The sequence below is a fragment of the Oncorhynchus nerka genome, linkage group LG4, assembly GCF_034236695.1.
Source record: "Oncorhynchus nerka isolate Pitt River linkage group LG4, Oner_Uvic_2.0, whole genome shotgun sequence".
NCBI classification, from domain to species: Eukaryota; Metazoa; Chordata; class Actinopteri; order Salmoniformes; family Salmonidae; genus Oncorhynchus; species Oncorhynchus nerka.
This window is the reverse complement of record NC_088399.1, coordinates 80,766,556-80,786,488: the sequence shown is the minus strand read 5'-3', so window position 1 is coordinate 80,786,488 and position 19,933 is coordinate 80,766,556. Positions and strand designations below refer to the sequence as shown.

The window sequence follows — 19,933 nt, the reverse complement described above, 5'->3', positions numbered from 1 at the left end:
GTAAACTATATCTAATCTAATGTGGTGTCCATAACAGATCAGTTAGTCAACTATATCTAATGCGGTGTCCTTAACAGACCAGTTAGTCAACTATATCTATTCTAATGTGGTGTCCCTAACAGATCAGTTAGTCAACTATATCTAATCTAATGTGGTGTCCATAACAGATCAGTTAGTCAACTATATCTAATGCGGTGTCCTTAACAGACCAGTTAGTCAACTATATATATTCTAATGTGGTGTCCCTAACAGATCAGTTAGTCAACTATATCTAATCTAATGTGGTGTCCATAACAGATCAGTTAGTCAACTGTATCTAATGTGGTGTCCCTAACAGACCAGTTAGTCAACTATATCTAATGTGGTGTCCCTAACAGACCAGTTAGTCAACTATATCCAATGTGCTGTCCCTAACAGACCAGTTAGTCAACTATATCTAATGTGGTGTCCATAACAGATCAGTTAGTCAACTATATCTAATGTGGTGTCCCTAACAGACCAGTTAGTCAACTATATCTAATGTGGTGTCCATAACAGATCAGTTAGTCAACTATATCTAATGTGGTGTCCCTAACAGACCAGTTAGTCAACTATATCTAATGTGATGTCCCTAACAGACCAGTTAGTCAACTATATCTAATGTGGTGTCCATAACAGATCAGTTAGTCAACTATATCTAATGTGGTGTCCAGCTACTCAACTATATCTAATGTGGTGTCCCTAACAGACCAGTTAGTCAACTATATCTAATGTGGTGTCCCTAACAGATCAGTGAATCAACAAAATCGAATGTGGCGTCCCAAATAGATCAGTTAGTCAACTATATCTAATCTAATGTGGTGTCCCTAACAGATCAGTTAGTCAACTATATCTAATGTGGTGTCCCTATCAGATCAGTTAGTCAACTGTATCTAATGTGGTGTCCCAAACAGATCAGCTAGTCAACTGTATCTAATGTGGTGTCCCTAACAGATCAGCTAGTCAACTGTATCTAATGTGGTGTCCCTAACATATCGGTTATTCAACTATATCTAATGTGGTGTCCCTAACAGATCAGGTAGTCAACTATATCTAATGGGGTGTCTCTAACAGATCACTTAGTCTAATGTGGTGTCCCTAACAGATCAGTTATTGTAATGTTGTGTCCCTAACATATCAGTTAGTCTAATGTGGTGTCTCTAACATATCAGTTAGTGTAATGTGGTGTCTCTAACAGATCCGTTAGTCTAATGTGGTGTCTCTAACAGATCAGTTAGTGTAATGTGGTGTCCCTAACAGATCAGTTAGTGTAATGTGGTGTCCCTAACAGATCAGTTAGTCTAATGTGGTGTCCCTAACAGATCAGTTAGTCTAATGTGGTGTCTCTAACAGACCAGTTTGTGTTTGCCTATACATATTTATAGTTGTGTGCATTGGTATGCTGGTGTGTATGCATCTGTATGTGTGTGTACACAAGTGAGTTAGTGACTGTATGTAACCCATTCCCACAGCACATGAATGAATCATGAGATATAAATTAACAGGTGGGACTCTGTACCTTCTCTCCTGCCTTCCCATCTGCTCCTTGAAGACCCTAATGAATAGAAAAGAGGAGAGGAGATAGTGGGAGGAGAGAAGAGGAGAAGGAGAGAAGATGAGATTTTAAACATTCCTAGCTGTGAATTAACATTATTTTCTCATACAAAGCAAATTCCTTGATGACTATATCAAATGAAATAACCATATGAGCATTAAGGGTGCTGCATGTCTCACCGGGAGGCCAGGATCTCCTATCCCAGGAACCCCAGGCTCTCCTTTGGGCCCCGTCTTCCCGTGGAGGGCCACAGTGTTGCCCAGGTCTGCAGACAGGACGGGACACACCTCACATGGGTCACCCTGAGAGGGACAAAACCAAAGAGACACACAATGTCAACACGCATCTCACAGGATTGGCATTGATACACACAGAGATGGACAAACACATTCACAACCCATGCAGTATACTTCCTTACCCTAACCCTAACACACAAACCAGGACACTGAGGGTTAACACACCTTATCTCCTTTACCACCACCAGGACCCCTAGGACCCTGAAAACACAACATCAATACATGTTAGTAGAGCATGATAGCGAGGATGAGGTTTCAAATTACACACGGTCTAGGATACAAAACAGTGGTCTGAATGCATCCTGTACTCACAGGATCTCCTGGTTCTCCATCTTTCCCTGGTGTCCCAGAATGCCCCTGGACAGGAAGAGAGAAACAGGACTATAACCATAACAACCATTGTAACATTCCAGAAATGTACAGAAGTCTAGTTGTGGGATGTTGTCTTATCAAACAATATAATCTATATACAGTACTTCAATGTTCAAACTGTGGCCTTGGAAGTTTTGAAGCTTTTAAATGGATTTCATTCAGATATATTTTTTACCTTGTCTCCCTTTGATCCAGGAGGTCCTCCAGGAGTGCCCTAGCATCAAAACAAAACACAACTCAATTCAAAAGAGTGATGAGCAACTATCTCACTCTGTAACTGTCTCTCACTTCCTCTGTCTACCAGAGCCATACAAGAACAGACGCAAACGGCGTCTCCTCGAAGATGCTTCTTGGCTTCAAGTCAAGGTTAACACACACAGCATCTCCTCGAAGATGTCCATATTAAGCCTCTCTTTGCTTGCCATCCCAGCCCCAACTTCCTGTTGACATCCTTTCACTCCCTCCTCTCTACATTTTCCTCTTCTCTCTCTGCTGCTAAAGCCACTTTCTACCACTCTAAATTCCAAGCCCAGTGCATTAAGCATCTGACAACTGGAGGATGAAGAGTTGTTATAACACGACACTGACCTCAAACCTGAGGATGGAAAGATAGAACAGAATTATAGAGCAGAGACACTACTCACTGGCAGGCCTGGCAGGCCTGGTTCTCCAATTCCTGGCATTCCTGGAAGTCCGGGTTTTCCCGGTTCTCCTGCTAGTCCTTCAGGCCCCAACTTTCCAGAGGTACCCTGGGAAAAAAAGTTCCTAGAGGTTAAAGTTCCAATAGATGCCAAAGTGGCATTAAACAGAAAATGGTAGTTTGATTTCGAGGGCCACTAAAAGCATGTGTTTACATTACATGCACATAGAAAGGTACAGTGTACATACAATGAAAGTACACATTGTTAAATACTACATTTAAAAAGAGAAGCTACTCTGTTGAAAGAGTACCTTCTGTCCCTTAGGTCCCACCACACAGATGGATCCAGCCCGACCCTGCAGAGAGAGACACAGACCATCACTTAGCTCTTATTAAACAGTATGAAAACCTCTGCCTAAGGAATATTGAAGCCTGAGAGCACACAAACATGCAAACACAAACACACACTGACATTCCTCTTTATGGTCACACTTGGAAACTTTCCCAGCGTATCCACGTTGGGATGAATGGGTGAGATGAAAGGGTTTAAGTCAGCCTGAATCAGCCAGGTAGTGTGAGAGGAACACAGTCAATGAGGCAGAATTGATTCTGCTGGCTTTGTTGCTCCAGTCTAATCTAGCAGGCATTAGGAAGACTACACCCAGAGACACGCTGGGCAGAGAAGAATAGATATCAGTACCAGTCTAGGCTTGAAATAGTAATTCAGTATAATTCTACTGAACACCCTCTGTTAGCCTGATAGGAGTATGTGGGAGTATGTGTGTGTGTGTGTGTGTGTGTGTGTGTGTGTGTGTGTGTGTGTGTGTGTGTGTGTGTGTGAGTGTGTGCGTCTGTTCCTGCCAATTATAAGACAGATACATGCTGTTAATTCAAGTGAAATAGGAAGTGCTGTTTACGGTTTGCTAACTACTCCGCTTATCAACATAATGGGAACCCCATTGTGGAATGCATAAAGAGGCTACATATTTAAACAATTTTTCTGCCATTTGCTAAACGATGAAGGTTATGATGGTGATGATAGTGCTGATGTGAAAGAGATAAGCAGCCACTCACATCCTTTCCTGGGGTTCCAGATAGTCCCTGGAGACCAATATCTCCCTTCTGTCCTTTATCTCCCTGAGAAGACAAGGGGGATGGAGAAAGTAAGAAATAAGAAACAGTCACTGTGATACGGACAGACAGACAGGCATATAGAATGTCAGACAGACAGACAAACATGCATATAGAATGTCAGACAGACAGGCATATAGATTGTCAGACAGACAGTTGTATACCAGACGTACCTTGTGTCCGACAGCTTCTCCCCAGTTAGCGGGCAGCACCTGATAGAGAGAGAGAATGACCAGAATGAGACCAGGCAGACTGACGAGCAGCAGTAATATTGACAACTCATCTCTACTCTGCAGAAGCAATGGAGCATACTAAATAACACATCACACACACACACACACACACACACACACACACACACACACACACACACACACACACACACACACACACACACACACACACACACAGGCCTAAAGACTCTGCAAATGAATACTCTGTCTTACCCCACTCTAAACTACACTGAACTGAACACCCCCAACACAATAGTTACACTCCAGGAAGAAATACTCACAGACTCGCCTTTCTCCCCCTTCTGTCCCATGCGTCCCTCTTTGCACTGAGAAACAGACAAATGAGACACACACAAACACACACACACAAATGATTTATACTCCAGTAATCTTGTAGTTCCTAGATGGGGAAGGGGAGATAAATTCAAGTCCACAGGTCAATTAGTTAACTTAGTGATTCAGAGTTCTGTTGTATTGCCCTAGCAGACAGACAGACAGGAAGAGCAATGCGTGGCAGTGCAACTCACGCTAAAACTCTCAAATAAGCAAGATCATTATACTTAATAATATCCTGTTCAATCCAGAGTTCCAACCATGTCTCTAAGGTTGGTGAACCCACACGTTATGATTGTTGTTGCATGGCTAGATATGCTGAACCTGAAGAGTTGTGTTGGCTCCCCGAGCTATCTAGCTTAGAGGGCCAATGCAGTCTTTTACATGGACAAGCCACTTACTGTACCAGATCCAGAGTTACTGCAGTCTGAACCCTAGGAGAGATAGAGAGAGAGATAGAGAGGGAGATACAGAGAGAGAGAGAGAGAGAGAGAGAGAGAGAGAGAGAGGGAGATACAGAGAGAGAGAGAGAGAGAGAGAGAGAGAGAGAGATAGAGAGGAGATACAGAGAGAGAGAGAGAGAGAGAGAGAGAGAGAAATAACAGAGGGGGGTAGCGAGACAAAGTCTGGTGATAAGTTTTTATGAAATTAGTATGTATGGCAATAAATCACAAAATCAATGCAGATAAAAATGTATATTTGGAAAGTGAAGCTAAAATAATTAAAATTTTGCTAATGAGACAGTGATTACAATAATTATGAAACTCTCAGTGTGTGATGCTGATGCTGTGTTTTTGGGGTGATCAGTGAGCATGTGTGTGTATATGTGTATGTGTATGTGTGTGTGTCTCAGCGTGTCTGGACGACACAGGTGATGATGTCACACATTCCCCCAGGATTTGTCTGAGTACACCCTCCTACGGCCACATCCTCACACATTCCCCCAGGACCCTCCTACGGCCACTGATTCCCCCAGGATCCTGTCTGAGTACACCCTCCTACAGCCACATCCTCACACATTCCCCCAGGATTCGTCTGAGTACACCCTCCTACGGCCACATCCTCAGTACATTCCCCCAGGATTCGTCTGAGTACACCCCAGGATCCTGACAGCCACATCCTCACACATTCCCCCAGGATTCGTCTGAGTACACCCTCCTACGGCCACATCCTCACACATTCCCCCAGGATTCGTCTGAGTACACCCTCCTACGGCCACATCCTCACACATTCCCCCAGGATTTGTCTGAGTACACCCTCCTACGGCCACATCCTCACACATTCCCCAGGATTCGCCTGAGTACACCCTCCTACGCCACATCCTCACACACATTCCCCCCTCCTAGGATCCTCGGATTCGTCTGAGTACACCCTCCTACGGCCACATCCTCACACATTCCCCCAGGATCCGTCTGAGTACACCCTCCTACGGCCACATCCTCACACATTCCCCAGCCACATCCCCACATCCTCACACATTCCCCAGGATTCCTACGGCCACATCCTCACACATTCCCCAGGATTCGTAGTACACCCTCCTACGGCCACATCCTCACACATTCCCCAGGATTCGTCTGAGTACACCTCTCCCCCAGGATTCGTCTGAGTACACCCTCCTACGGCCACATCCTCACATTCCCCAGGATCCCCCAGGATCACACATTCCCCCAGGTCTGAGTACACCCTCCTACGGCCACATCCTCACACATTCCCCAGGATTCGTCTGAGTACACCCTCCTACGGCCACATCCTCACACATTCCCCCTGAGTACACCCTCCTCGTCCTGAGTACACCCTCCTACGGCCACATCCTCACACATTCCCCCAGGATTCGTCTGAGTACACCCTCCTACGGCCACATCCTCACACATTCCCCAGGATTCGTGAGTACACCCTCCTACGGCCACATCCTCACACATTCCCCCAGGATTCCTGACGGCCACATCCTCACACATTCCCCAGGATTCGTCTGAGTACACCCTCCTACGGCCACATCCTCACACATTCCCCCAGGATTCGTCTGAGTACACCCTCCTACGGCCACATCCTCACACATTCCCCCAGGATTCGTCTGAGTACACCCTCCTACGGCCACATCCTCACACATTCCCCCAGGATTCGTCTGAGTACACCCTCCTACGGCCACATCCTCACACATTCCCCCCCCAGGATCCTCACACATTCCCCCAGGATCTGAGTACACCCTCCCACATCCTCACATTCCCCAGGATTCGCCACATCCTCACACATTCCCCCAGGATTCTGAGTACACCTCCCTACGGCCACATCCTCACACATTCCCCAGGATTAGTCTGAGTACACCCTCCTACGGCCACATCCTCACACATTCCCCCAGGATTCGTCACATTCCCCAGGATTCGACCCTCCTACGGCCACATCCTCACACATTCCCCAGTACACCCTCCTACGGCCACATCCTCACACATTCCCCCAGGATTAGTCTGAGTACACCCTCCTACGGCCACATCCTCACACATTCCCCCAGGATTCGTCTGAGTACACCCTCCTACGGCCACATCCTCACACATTCCCCCAGGATTCGTCTGAGTACACCCTCCTACGGCCACATCCTCACTGCTGCTCCACGTGTGTGTGTTTTTAGTATTTTCATATGGATGTGTGGGTACATGTTTGAGTGTGTATTTGCAGTATGTGTGTGTTCCTATCTCACCCGATCTCCCTTCTCTCCCTTCATTCCGTGCTGTCCAGCGTGTCCAACTGAAGTCAACTGAAACAAACAAACCAAACATGAACACCTCTATCATACTAGAAGTATATTATTGCCAGGATATTACTCCACTTTAAATCGTCCCATAATTAGCCAGAGGGAAAATACGGGGCACTTTTACATTTGTGCTTCTTTGTACCATGTCACATCCAGGTCATGTGACATGATTAACCAAAACACAGGGCCCTAGACATGAGAGCTTCCATCTTATGTTTACTTGAGAAAAGTGATGCAACTAAAAAAGCCCAAATTCATTTTGTAATGTACTATGTCGATAAAGCCAAGTGACTGAAAAAAACGTCTGAGTCAGGCTGTGTCTCTTGAGATGAAGTTGCTTTTGATAGCATGCCGTGATGAGCACTGAGAAAGAAAAGACTAAAAGCAGTGGAGGCCAAATTCAATGCAAAAAGGCAAGCAAACGTCAAATGGAGAGCCAGCTCCCAACCTCAGGTAGTCACAGATCATACTTATATCTGTGACAGGATGTAGTATCGTTGATGAGGTCGAGGAGAGACATGCCATGCGGTGGAAACTAATCAGGAAGACAGTAAGCAGGATGAATAAATCAGCGGGTATAGGAAGTATGAACCAATCAGAGCACACAGTACCAATTTGGGACCATTGGCCCAACTAGAAGGGCCAGTTGTAGTCAAAGCAAGTCAAGCACATCCACACCCAGTGTCATGATTAGGTTGCAGTTTCTCTAATGACCAGAGAGTGGTACTGTTACACCATTGAAATATTCTCTGAAGAGATGCAGACAGGTGTTTGGGGAGGGGGCCTCCAACATTTCACTCACACTCTCTCACACACTTGCTCACATGTAGTTAGAAATAATTAAACAGAGGCTATATACACACATACACACACCTCCCTCTCAGGAGACTGAGATCAATAGATCGTGTAAAGTCCCCACGGCACCGGAGAGTGCAGACCAGCTGGAGATTCTCACTGCAGTTTGGTGTGTGTGTAATAAATAGCTAAAGTGAATTTTTCTCTAATGGACGTATGGTAATTAAAACAGCATCTACCACCAGGCGTGTCAGCCCAGCCAGCTCTCCTCACACCACACAGTTCATTTATATATTCATATTGTGTGACTGGGAGCTAAAGGAGAGAAAGAAGGAGGGAGAAAAGAGGAGTGAGACGGTTTTTCTCCAGTGTGTTGGAACTGCAAGTCCATCAATGATTGGCACCCGCGGTGCCTACTGCATAGTCCCTGTTTCCTACCACCATCTCTCTCTCGACCAGGAAACATGCGATGCAGGGGGTGGGTGTACGGACCCCAGAGCTGTGCTGCTGGGGCTGGTGCGGGCTCGGTTGACACCAGAGCTGTGCTGCTGGGGCTGGTGCGGGCTCGGTTGACACCAGAGCTGTGCTGCTGGGGCTGGTGCGGGCTCGGTTGACACCAGAGCTGTGCTGCTGGGGCTGGTGCGGGCTCGGTTGACACCAGAGCTGTGCTGCTGGGGCTGGTGCGGGCTCGGTTGACACCAGAGCTGTGCTGCTGGGGCTGGTGCGGGCTCGGCTGGCTGCTGGGGCTGGTGCGGGCTCGGTTGACACCAAAGCTGTGCTGCTGGGGCTGGTGCGGGCTCGGTTGACACCAGAGCTGTGCTGCTGGGGCTGGTGCGGGCTCGGTTGACACCGGAGCATGTACAGGACCAGTCAAAAGTTTGGACACACCTACTCATTCAAGGCTTTTTCTTTATTTTGTACTATTTTCTACATTGTAGAATAATAGTGAAGACATCAAAACTATGAAATAACACATGGAATCATGTAGTATCTAAAAAAGTGTTAAACAAATATTTTTGATTCTTCAAAGTAGCCACCCTTTTCCTTGATGACAGCCTTGCAAACCTTTGGCATTCTCTCAACCAGCTTGATAATGAATGCTATTCCAACAGTCTTGAAGGAGTTCCCACATAAGCTGAGCACTTGTTGGCTGCTTTTCCTTCACTCTGCAGTCTAACTCATCCCAAACCATCTCAATAGGGTTGAGGTCGGATGATTATGGAGGACAGCCCTTACACAGCCTGGAGGTGTGTTTTAGGTCATTGTCCTGTTGTAAAACAAATGATAGTCCCACTAAGCACAAACCAGATGGGATGGTGTATCACTGCAGAATGCTGTGGTAGCAATGCTGGTTGAGTGTGCCTTGAATTCGAAATAAATTACAGACAGTGTCACCAGAAAAGCACCCCCACACCATCACACCTCCACCCATGCATACTTTATGGTGGGAACCACACATGCAGAGATCATCCGGTCACCTACTCTGCATCTCACAATGACACGGTTGTTGGAACAAAAATTTGGACTCATCAAACCAAAGAACAGATTTCCAACAGTCTAATGTCCATTGCTCCTGTTTCTTGGCCCAAGCAAGTCTCTTCTTCTTATTGGTGTCCTTTAGTAGTGATTTCATTGCAGTAATTCAACCATGAAGACCTGTTTCACACAGTCTCCTCTGAACAGTTGATGTCGAGATGTGTCTGTTACTTGAACTCTGTGAAGCATTTATTTGAGCTGCAATCTGAGGTGCAATTAACTCTAATGAACTTATCCTCTGCAGCAGAGGTAACTCGCCACAGGTAACTTTCCTGTGGTGGTCCTCATGAGAGCCAGTTTCATCATTGCACTTGATGGGTATTGCGACTGCACTTGAAGAAACTTTCAAAGTTTTTGAAAGGTTCCAGATTGACTGACCTTCATGTCTTAACTTCTTGGTGACAGGGGGGCAGTATTGAGTAGCTTGGATGAATAAGGTGTCCAGAGGTAACTGCCTGCTACTCAGGCCCAGAAGTAATTATATGCATATAATTAGTATATTTGGATAGAAAACACTCTGACGTTTTTAAAACTGTTTGAATGATGTCTGTGACTATAACAGAACTCATATGTCAGGCGAAAACCTGAGAAAAATCCAACCAGGAAGTGGAGGTTTGTAGGTTTTCAACTGATAGCCTATCGAAGATACAGTGGGATATTGGTTATGTTGCACTTCCTAAGGCTTCCACTATATGTCAACAGTCTTTAGAACCAGACCTCAGAAAAGGTTGGTGGGAGATCAAGACTCTGGATGGTGGTCAGCGTTGGGAGCTCCTCCAGGCCTGAGTAGTCAACTGGGTCGGCTGGTTTAAGGTTTAAGGTTTAAGCTACAAAGTGTTCACCCCACCTCTGGACTATCTTAGTTTGGTCCTTTATGAGAGTTGACCCATCTGCACTTCTGGGGGGACAGAGAATGCAACTTCTTAGGCCGTGGGTGGTCTTCAGGGTATCATAAAAGTTGTGCATGTCATAGCTGTCGGCACAAGCTTGGATTTCTTGTGCTTTGGAGATCCACCACTCATTTTGTAGATGTCGTAGAGCATTCTGTGCCTCCGTCTGCTGCTCTTGCCATTGCTGTTTGAGGGCCTCAGATGTAGGGCTGTTGAGTGTGTCTTTCTGTACCGTGTGTGTGCTGTTAGGTTGGAGATGTATGTGGAGTTTTCATCGAACCAGTCCTGATGTTTCCACACACACACACACACACACACACACACACACACACACACACACACACACACACACACACACACACACACACACAATACTAACTGCGTGGGTTCATAGCTGTGAAACACTTGCAATAGAGAGAGATGATTCTGTCTCATTATATTCAGTGGTTGTATATCCTACATTATACTGTGCCATGGGAGATTATTAAGACAATATTAACCCTGGAATGCAATAATGAAGTGTCTGGAGTTTTGTATGCTATTTATGAACAGAATTCTGCCATTGTTGGAGAATGACAAAATAAATAGGCAAATCCCCACAGAGCCGGGGTATACAGTATAATGAATGATGTGTATATCACCCACTGTCAGCTGTCAGTAGCGGAGCTGTGTGTGTGTGTGTGGTGTGTGTCTGTTTGTGTGTGTGTGTGAGTCACACCGTCTCATCTCCCGCTGTTGCGCTCCTTCTCTGCCCGTTCTTGGAGTACAGTAAATGGTGCAAGTAACTGGCTTGGTTTGGGTCACAAGACCCTGTCCTAATCTGTATAAACAAATACTCTGCTTGGCTCATGTTGCCTACATATTTTCTTCCTGATTGGACGCCAACTGACACGTTGCAAAAGTCTCCCCTCAGCTTTTTCAGTAATACAGGATAAAGTGTGTGTGTGTGTGTGTGTATGTGTGTGTGTGTGTATGTGTGGGTGTGTGTGTGTGTGTGTGTGTGTGTGTGTGTGTGTGTGTGTGTGTGTGTGGGTGGGTGGGTGTGTGTGTGTGTGTTAGTGCGCTAGCGTACGTGTAAGTGTGTGCGTGAGAGAGAGGGATAGTTTGAGACTCACTTCCTCTGCCAGGCCCTGGGATCCAAGGATCTCCTAGAGAAATCAAAAAAAAGAGAAAGAGAGGGAGAGAAGTTTCAGTGTTCTATTTTTTACACCAAAATGTACAACACTAGGACGTTTTCATGACTTACAATCCACAAGAGGACAGTTACAACATTGTTGGACCTACTCCCAGTTTATGTATTTTTAACAGCTCTTCGGTTTTTGACGACGTATTGGTAGTGATGTGATGATCTTAAGATGCTAACAGCTAAACAGAATTCTATGGCAATTTTTTGTATGTACTGTACATGTGCACCACTGAAGCTAGCCACTAACATTACATTTCATTGCATCAGCAGCACAACAGAGAGTGGATGAAGAAAGATATCTAAATGAACATGCTGGTCATTAGCCAGATGCTCTTATCCAGAGTGCATTTTAAAGGGAAAAAGAAAGGATGGAGGAGAAAAGAGAGGTGTAAGGAGGAGTGGTGAAACAGATCACTAATAAACCCTGAGATAGAGAAAGATGGGGTAAAGGAGAAGGAGAGCGAGATAGAGAGAGATGGGGTAAAGGAGAAGGAGAGAGAGATAGAGAGAGATGGGGTAAAGGAGAAGGAGAGAGAGAGAGAGAGAGAGAGAGAGAGAGAGAGAGAGAGAGAGAGAGAGAGAGGAGAGAGGAGAGGAGAGGGAGAGAGGGAGATGGGGTAAAGGAGAATGAGAGAGAGAGATAGAGAGAGAGAGAGAGAGAGAGAGAGAGAGAGAGAGAGAGAGAGAGAGAGAGAGAGAGAGGGGTGGGGGGTAGAAGTGAAAAGGAGAGGGAAATAGATATAGAGGATAGAAAAACAGACAGACAGACAGACAGACAGACAGACAGACAGACAGACAGACAGACAGACAGACAGACAGACAGACAGACAGACAGACAGACAGACAGACAGACAGACAGACAGACAGACAGACAATAAACAATAAAGTGAAAGCAGTGAGTGTTAAAAGTCTATGAGAGAGGTAGAGATAGTTTTCGAGGGGAGGGGGAAAGATGTGGTTAGGGACATCAACCTGGAAAATCATGTGGAGGGGGAAGGATCAAAGCCAGAGTGTTTAGGGGTTTGGGTTGACCTTTCAGAAAGGTCGGACAGGAGAAAAAAAGGACAGAAAGAAAAGAATCAAGAGGAAATAATGAGAACTGACTGAGACTTCCACACACACACACACACACACACACACACACACACACACACACACACACACACACACACACACACACACACACACTGCAGCTAGGAGTACACACGTACAGTATTACTAAGTCCATGACCCTGGTGTGCCGTGCAGATGTTTCAGTCCTGCTTTCAATAAGCAAAGCCAAGATGACTTATACACTCTGACACACCAGGAATGTAATGTGAGTGTCAGTGTGTGTGTGTGTGTGTGTGTGTGTGTGTGTGTGTGTGTGTGTGTGTAGGTTTGTGTGTGTTTGTGTAAGAGAGTGTGTGTGTGTGTGTGTGTTTGTGTGGAGTGTGTGTGTGTGTGTGTGTGTGTGTGTGTGTGTGTGTGTGTGTGTGTGTGTGTGTGCGAAAGAGAGAGTGTGTAGGTTTGTGTGTGTTTGTGTAGGAGTGTGTGTGTGTGTGTGTGTGCTGCACTGTGCACACGTGTGTCAAAGCATAACGTTTGTGTGTGTAAATGACGTTGCAGTCGTGGCATGAAGACATCTGTTGTCAGCCGGAAGGGGTGGGGTTAACATTATAATTAATAATGCCATGGTAACCACTTGGTTTACATGGAGACTTTCTTATATTGTCCAAATAAGAACATCCTTTACTGTCCACTGTTATTTCATTGGTTAGTGCTATCACTGCCAGACACCTGGATCTCATTACAAATTCAGACAGCAGTTTAAGAGTCAGTGGCACCACACCTATAAGCTCCTACATGCACACAAACACAGCTCAGTTCCTGTTATTGTGTCTGGCTGAGGAACAGTATTCTATGGGATTGAGTACTGCTGTCTGTAGTCTGCCAGAGCCTTGAGTTAACAACGGCTCTCCATAAGACAAACAGCAAGCCCAATGAATGGATAATTGGAAATAGATTGCATTAACATGAATCATGGAATGAGAGAGGGTGAAAATGGCTTCAAAATATAATGAATATCAATATTTATCTAGCAATCTAGAACTGTTGCACATTTTTTAAACATGAACATGTCTCCGTAGTGGTTGTGGAGGGGAGATATTTATCATGCCACTGTCGTCTCTTTGGCTGAGATTGGATTCATAATTATCAGGGGAGAAACTATGATTATAAGGAAAAAACTATGGAATATTTTGGCAGAACTGCTCCCTCCCTTTGTCTACCTGTTCCTGCTTAGCCAGTAGTCTTGTTAGCTTGTCTGTTCATATATTTGAGTGTGCATGTGTGTACTGCGTGCACATGTGTGTGTGTTACCTGATTAAAGGCAAGGACCTGCTGCTCCAGCTCGTTTTCGGCAGCGCGGCGACTCTTGAGGGCACCAGGGGGGCACTGAGAGACAGAGAGATCAGAAGTCAAAGTAGCTCTCATAAAGGTAGCAATCTGTCTTCTCCTTACAGTTTTCAGCCATTAGCTTTGACCACGACTGGCTAATGTGAGCTTAAATCCCACTTTAATGTTTAGAAACTTCGATATGGCTTTCGAAACATATGGTCCTTATCTTTCATCAGCGAGAAAGAACCCTTCAAATAAAACAGATACACTTACTGTAGCAGTTGTGTACAGGTCAATACAGCCATCTGGAGTTACACTACACACAGGTCCATACAGCCATCTGGAGTTACACTACACACAGGTCCATACAGCCATCTGGAGTTACACTACACACAGGTCCATACAGCCATCTGGAGTTACACTACACACAGGTCCATACAGCCATCTGGAGTTACACTACACACAGGTCCATACAGCCATCTGGAGTTACACTACACACAGGTCCATACAGCCATCTGGAGTTACACTACAGCCATCTGGAGTTACATTACACACAGGTCCATACAGCCATCTGGAGTTACACTACACACAGGTCCATACAGCCATCTGGAGTTACACTACACAAAGGTCCATACAGCCATCTGGAGTTACACTACACACAGGTCCATACAGCCATCTGGAGTTACACTACACACAGGTCCATACAGCCATCTGGAGTTACACTACACAAAGGTCCATACAGCCATCTGGAGTTACACTACACACAGGTCCATACAGCCATCTGGAGTTACACTACACACAGGTCCATACAGCCATCTGGAGTTACACTACACACAGGTCCATACAGCCATCTGGAGTTACACTACACACAGGTCCATACAGCCATCTGGAGTTACACTACACACAGGTCCATACAGCCATCTGGAGTTACACTACACACAGGTCCATACAGCCATCTGGAGTTACACTACACACAGGTCCATACAGCCATCTGGAGTTACACTACACACAGGTCCATACAGCCATCTGGAGTTACACTACACACAGGTCCATACAGCCATCTGGAGTTACACTACACACAGGTCCATACAGCCATCTGGAGTTACACTACACACAGGTCCATACAGCCATCTGGAGTTACACTACACAGGTCCATACAGCCATCTGGAGTTACACTACACACAGGTCCATACAGCCATCTGGAGTTACACTACACACAGGTCCATACAGCCATCTGGAGTTACACGACACACAGGTCCATACAGCCATCTGGAGTTACACTACACAAAGGTCCATACAGCCATCTGGAGTTACACTACACACAGGTCCATACAGCCATCTGGAGTTACACTACACACAGGTCCATACAGCCATCTGGAGTTACACTACACACAGGTCCATACAGCCATCTGGAGTTACACTACACACAGGTCCATACAGCCATCTGGAGTTACACTACACACAGGTCCATACAGCCATCTGGAGTTACACTACACACAGGTCCGTACAGCCATCTGGAGTTACACTACACACAGGTCCATACAGCCATCTGGAGTTACACTACACACAGGTCCATACAGCCATCTAGAGTTACATTACACACAGGTCCATACAGCCATCTGGAGTTACACTACACACAGGTCCATACAGCCATCTCGAGTTACACTACACACAGGTCCATACAGCCATCTCGAGTTACACTACACACAGGTCTATACAGCTATGGGTGCTTCCATCCCTAGTTACACTACACACAGGTCCATACAGCTATGGGTGCTTCCATCCTGAGTTACACTACACACAGGTCCATACAGCTATGGGTGCTTCCATCCTGAGTTACACTACACACAGGTCCATACAGCTATGGGTGCTTCCATCCTGAGTTACACTACACACAGGTCGATACAGCTATGGGTGCTTCCATCCCTAGTTACACTGCACACAGGTCCATACAGCCATCCCTAGTTACACTACACACAGGTCCATACAGCTATGGGTGCTTCCATCCTGAGTTACACTACACACAGATCCATACAGCTATGGATGCTTCCATCTCGAGTTACACTACACACAGATGTTCAGAGCACACTAGCTAGCTAATTAGCACATGTGGTCGCCTCTTGTCTGTAACATGGAGATGTGGCCGAGTGGGAACATTAACTCTATCAAGATGTGTATCAATTTCACTTTTTTAAATTATTATCTTGCTGATATGAAAGATAAGGTCCTTCCGCTTCCTAAACCGGCCCTCAAGTGCTGTGTGGTAATGTTCAGATTGAGCGTCAGGGCTCTAAACTCCCCTGCACAGAAGACGCCTTCGTCCAATGACACTCACATGTAACGTAACGGAGAGTCATGATCAAGGGCTTTGGTCTAAGGTGAAAGTGTAGCCTACAGGTAGCAAACATCAGGGAACTGCCTGGAAACAGCTGAACTGACGACAAAGTAGTGCAACAGGTCAACACATTGAGGGGTCTTCCATGGTAACACACGACAGTGAGCCTAGTCCTCTCTGATACTCCAAGTCTAGTCATAAAACCAGCCTGGTCTCGGGACACTCAAATGAGTAAATGTTACATTTGGTATGGTTACATAAAACCGAAGGTTACTTTAGCCAAAACAAGCAGGTAGGGTGATTGGTCAGGATGGATTGGTGGGCATATAACATGAATGTCCAGAAACCCAAATAGTGTGTGTTTGAATCTCATCACGGACAACTGTAGCATTTTAGCTAATTAGCAACTTTGCAACTACTTAGCATGTTAGCTAACCCTTCGCATAACCCTTGAACCTAACTCCTAACCCTAACCCAAACCTGTTAACTTCTTGGATATAGGGGGCACTATTTTAATTTTGGGATGAAAAACGCTCCTGTTTTAAACAAAATATTTTGTCACGAAAAGATGCTCGACTATGCATATAATTGACATCTTTGGTAAGAAAACACTCTGACGTTTCCAAAACTGCAAAGATATTATCTGTGAGTGCCACAGAACTGATGTTACAGAAAAAACCCAGATAAAAATCCAATCAGGAAGTGCCACATTTTTTAAAACTGCCTCATGCCAATGACTCCTTATATGGCTGTGAAGGAGCTAGGAGTCAGCTTACATTTTCCACGTTTTCCCCAAGGTGTCTGCAGCATTGTGATGTATTTGTAGGCATATCATTGGAAGATTGACCATAAGAGACTACATCTACCAGGTGGTCGCTTGGTGCAATTATTGCGTAATCTCCAGCTGCAGTATTTTTCCGTTTGCTTCTGATGAGAAGCCAACTGCCACCACTGATAGATTATCGAATAGATATGTGAAAATCACCTTGAGGATTGATTCTAAACAACGTTTGCCATGTTTCTGTCGATATTATGGAGCTAATTTGGAAAAAAGTTTGGCGTTGTAAGTGACTGCATTTTCCGGTCTTTATCTTTGCCAAACGTGATGAACAGAACGGAGCTATTTCGTCTACACAAATAATATTTTGGGAAAAAATGAACATTTGCTATCTAACTAAGAGTCTCGTCATTGAAAACATCCAAAGTTCTTCAAAGGTAAAAGATTTTATTTGAATGCTTTTCTTGTTTTTGTGAAAATGTTGCCTGCTGAATGCTAGGCTTAATGCTATGCTAGGCTATCAATACTCTTACACAAATGCTTGTGTAGCTTTGGTTGAAAAGCATATTTTGAAAATCTGAGATGACAGTGTTGTTAACAAAAGGCTAAGCTTATGTTTGAATATATTTATTTAATTTAATTTGCTATTTTCATGAATAGGAAACGTTGCGTTATGGTAATGAGCTTGAGGCTATGATTACGCTCCCGGATACGGGATTGCTCGACGCTAGAGGTTAACGTTGGCCACCTTGCCACCTATCTAACTAATTGAAAAATAACATATCATACTAATTGGAGTGGTTCGAATCTACCCCAGTCCAGGTTGATAAAACTGTCATCTCCCACTTTTCTCTGTGACATCTCTCTCCTATCTTTATCAAACAGCTGATGTCTCTTCTCAGAAGTACTGGTGGGATGTGTGTGCTGCAGCTCCTGGATCAGTTCTAAACAGTGTTTCCGGTGAGCCCTACAGCAGACAGCTCAGAGTGCAAGAGAAGAGGGAGGAGAGTTGGATGTCTCTTCTCAGAACTACTGGTGGGATGTGTGTGCTGCAGCTCCTGGATCAGTTCTAAACAGTGTTTCCGGTGAGCCCTACAGCAGACAGCTCAGAGTGCAAGAGAAGAGGGAGGAGAGTTGGATGTCTCTTCTCAGAACTACTGGTGGGATGTGTGTGCTGCAGCTCCTGGATCAGTTCTAAACAGTGTTTCCGGTGAGCCCTACAGCAGACAGCTCAGAGTGCAAGAGAAGAGGGAGGAGTGTTGGATGTCTCTTCCTCCTCTCCTCTTCAAAGGAAATCACTTTTTTTCTAGAGGGTTCTGAAAGTGTTCTGGGCTGTTCTACAGTTCTGAAGGTGTTCTGAGTAACTTCTCTCCCCTGTTTGTCTGTCTTTCATACATAGGCCTATATGCAGAGTACAGAGAGACACACAGAGACACAAACAAACATACAAACACACACACACACACAGGCACACATACTCACACACATGAAGGACACTTCCGCATATGTACAAAAAGTGTGTACAGACAAAAACAGACATCAGGGCGGAAATGCCTTCAGGTTAAAAATCATCTCAGAAATGGCTGTGCTCTCCACCCATCCCTGAGCTCTCTCTTTCTCTCTTTCTCTGTCAACATAGTTGATTCTGCACAATCCGCTTGATACCAACTGTCAACAAGTCTACATATGATGGTGGTTGTGGGAGCGATGTGTGATGGTTGTAAAAGCGTTGTGTGATGGTCAGTGTGATGGTTGCAGAAGCATTGTGTGATGGTTGTTGTGGTGGATGTGGGAGCGATGTGTGATGGTTGTAAAAGCGTTGTGTGATGGTCGGTGTGATGGTTGCAGAAGCATTGTGTGATGGTTGTTGTGGTGGATGTGGGAGCGATGTGTGATGGTTGTAAAAGCGTTGTGTGATGGTCGGTGTGATGGTTGCAGAAGCGTTGTGTGATGGTTGGTGTGGTGGTTGCAGAAGCATTGTGTGATGGTTGTAAAAGCGTTGTGTGATGGTTGCAGAAGCATTGTGTGATGGTTGGTGTGGTGGATGTGGGAGCGATGTGTGATGGTTGTAAAAGCGTTGTGTGATGGTTGCAGAAGCATTGTGTGATGGTTGGTGTGGTGGATGTGGGAGCGATGTGTGATGGTTGTAAAAGCGTTGTGTGATGGTCGGTGTGATGGTTGCAGAAGCATTGTGTGATGGTTGTTGTGGTGGATGTGGGAGCGATGTGTGATGGTTGTAAAAGCGTTGTGTGATGGTTGCAGAAGCGTTGTGTGATGGTTGCAGAAGCATTGTGTGATGGTTGGTGTGGTGGTTGTAAAAGCGTTGTGTGATGGTTGCAGAAGCATTGTGTGATGGTTGTTGTGGTGGATGTGGGAGCGATGTGTGATGGTTGTAAAAGCGTTGTGTGATGGTTGCAGAAGCATTGTGTGATGGTTGGTGTGGTGGTTGTGGGAGCGATATGTAATGTCTGGTGTTCTCACCCGAGCACCAGGTATCTCACAGCAGGCCTCCTGACTGGCCAGGGAGGCGTCACAGTACACCATCACCTGCTGAATGTCCATCTGTGAGACGGGCAGAGATGAAGAGGAAAGGGGGCAGAGAGAATGGAAGAGAGAGAGCGAGAGAGAGGAAGAGAGAGAGAGAGAGAGAGAGAAGGATAACAAATATTGTTAGAGACCAAGTATACCCACTACAACTACAAGCCCACTA

At 45.4% G+C, this 19,933-nt stretch overlaps 1 protein-coding gene across 4 annotated transcripts in view; it reads right to left on the bottom strand.

Moving 5' to 3' along the window:
- Positions 1-19,933, bottom strand: part of LOC115116344 (collagen alpha-1(XVI) chain-like) — a 260,099-nt gene that overhangs the window by 54,820 nt on the left and 185,346 nt on the right. For all 4 annotated transcript variants that reach the window (XM_065017921.1, XM_029644817.2, XM_029644818.2 and 1 more), the window contains exons 7-21: positions 19,705-19,785; positions 14,093-14,167; positions 11,661-11,693; positions 7,271-7,327; positions 4,980-5,012; positions 4,527-4,571; positions 4,186-4,224; positions 3,956-4,018; positions 3,193-3,237; positions 2,886-2,990; positions 2,417-2,455; positions 2,182-2,226; positions 2,035-2,070; positions 1,753-1,875; positions 1,538-1,573 (exon numbers count right to left, since the gene is read on the bottom strand). In XM_065017921.1, coding sequence (XP_064873993.1) covers positions 1,538-1,573; positions 1,753-1,875; positions 2,035-2,070; positions 2,182-2,226; positions 2,417-2,455; positions 2,886-2,990; positions 3,193-3,237; positions 3,956-4,018; positions 4,186-4,224; positions 4,527-4,571; positions 4,980-5,012; positions 7,271-7,327; positions 11,661-11,693; positions 14,093-14,167; positions 19,705-19,785 — 855 coding nt within the window. The remainder of the gene's footprint in view (positions 1-1,537; positions 1,574-1,752; positions 1,876-2,034; positions 2,071-2,181; positions 2,227-2,416; positions 2,456-2,885; positions 2,991-3,192; positions 3,238-3,955; positions 4,019-4,185; positions 4,225-4,526; positions 4,572-4,979; positions 5,013-7,270; positions 7,328-11,660; positions 11,694-14,092; positions 14,168-19,704; positions 19,786-19,933) is intronic.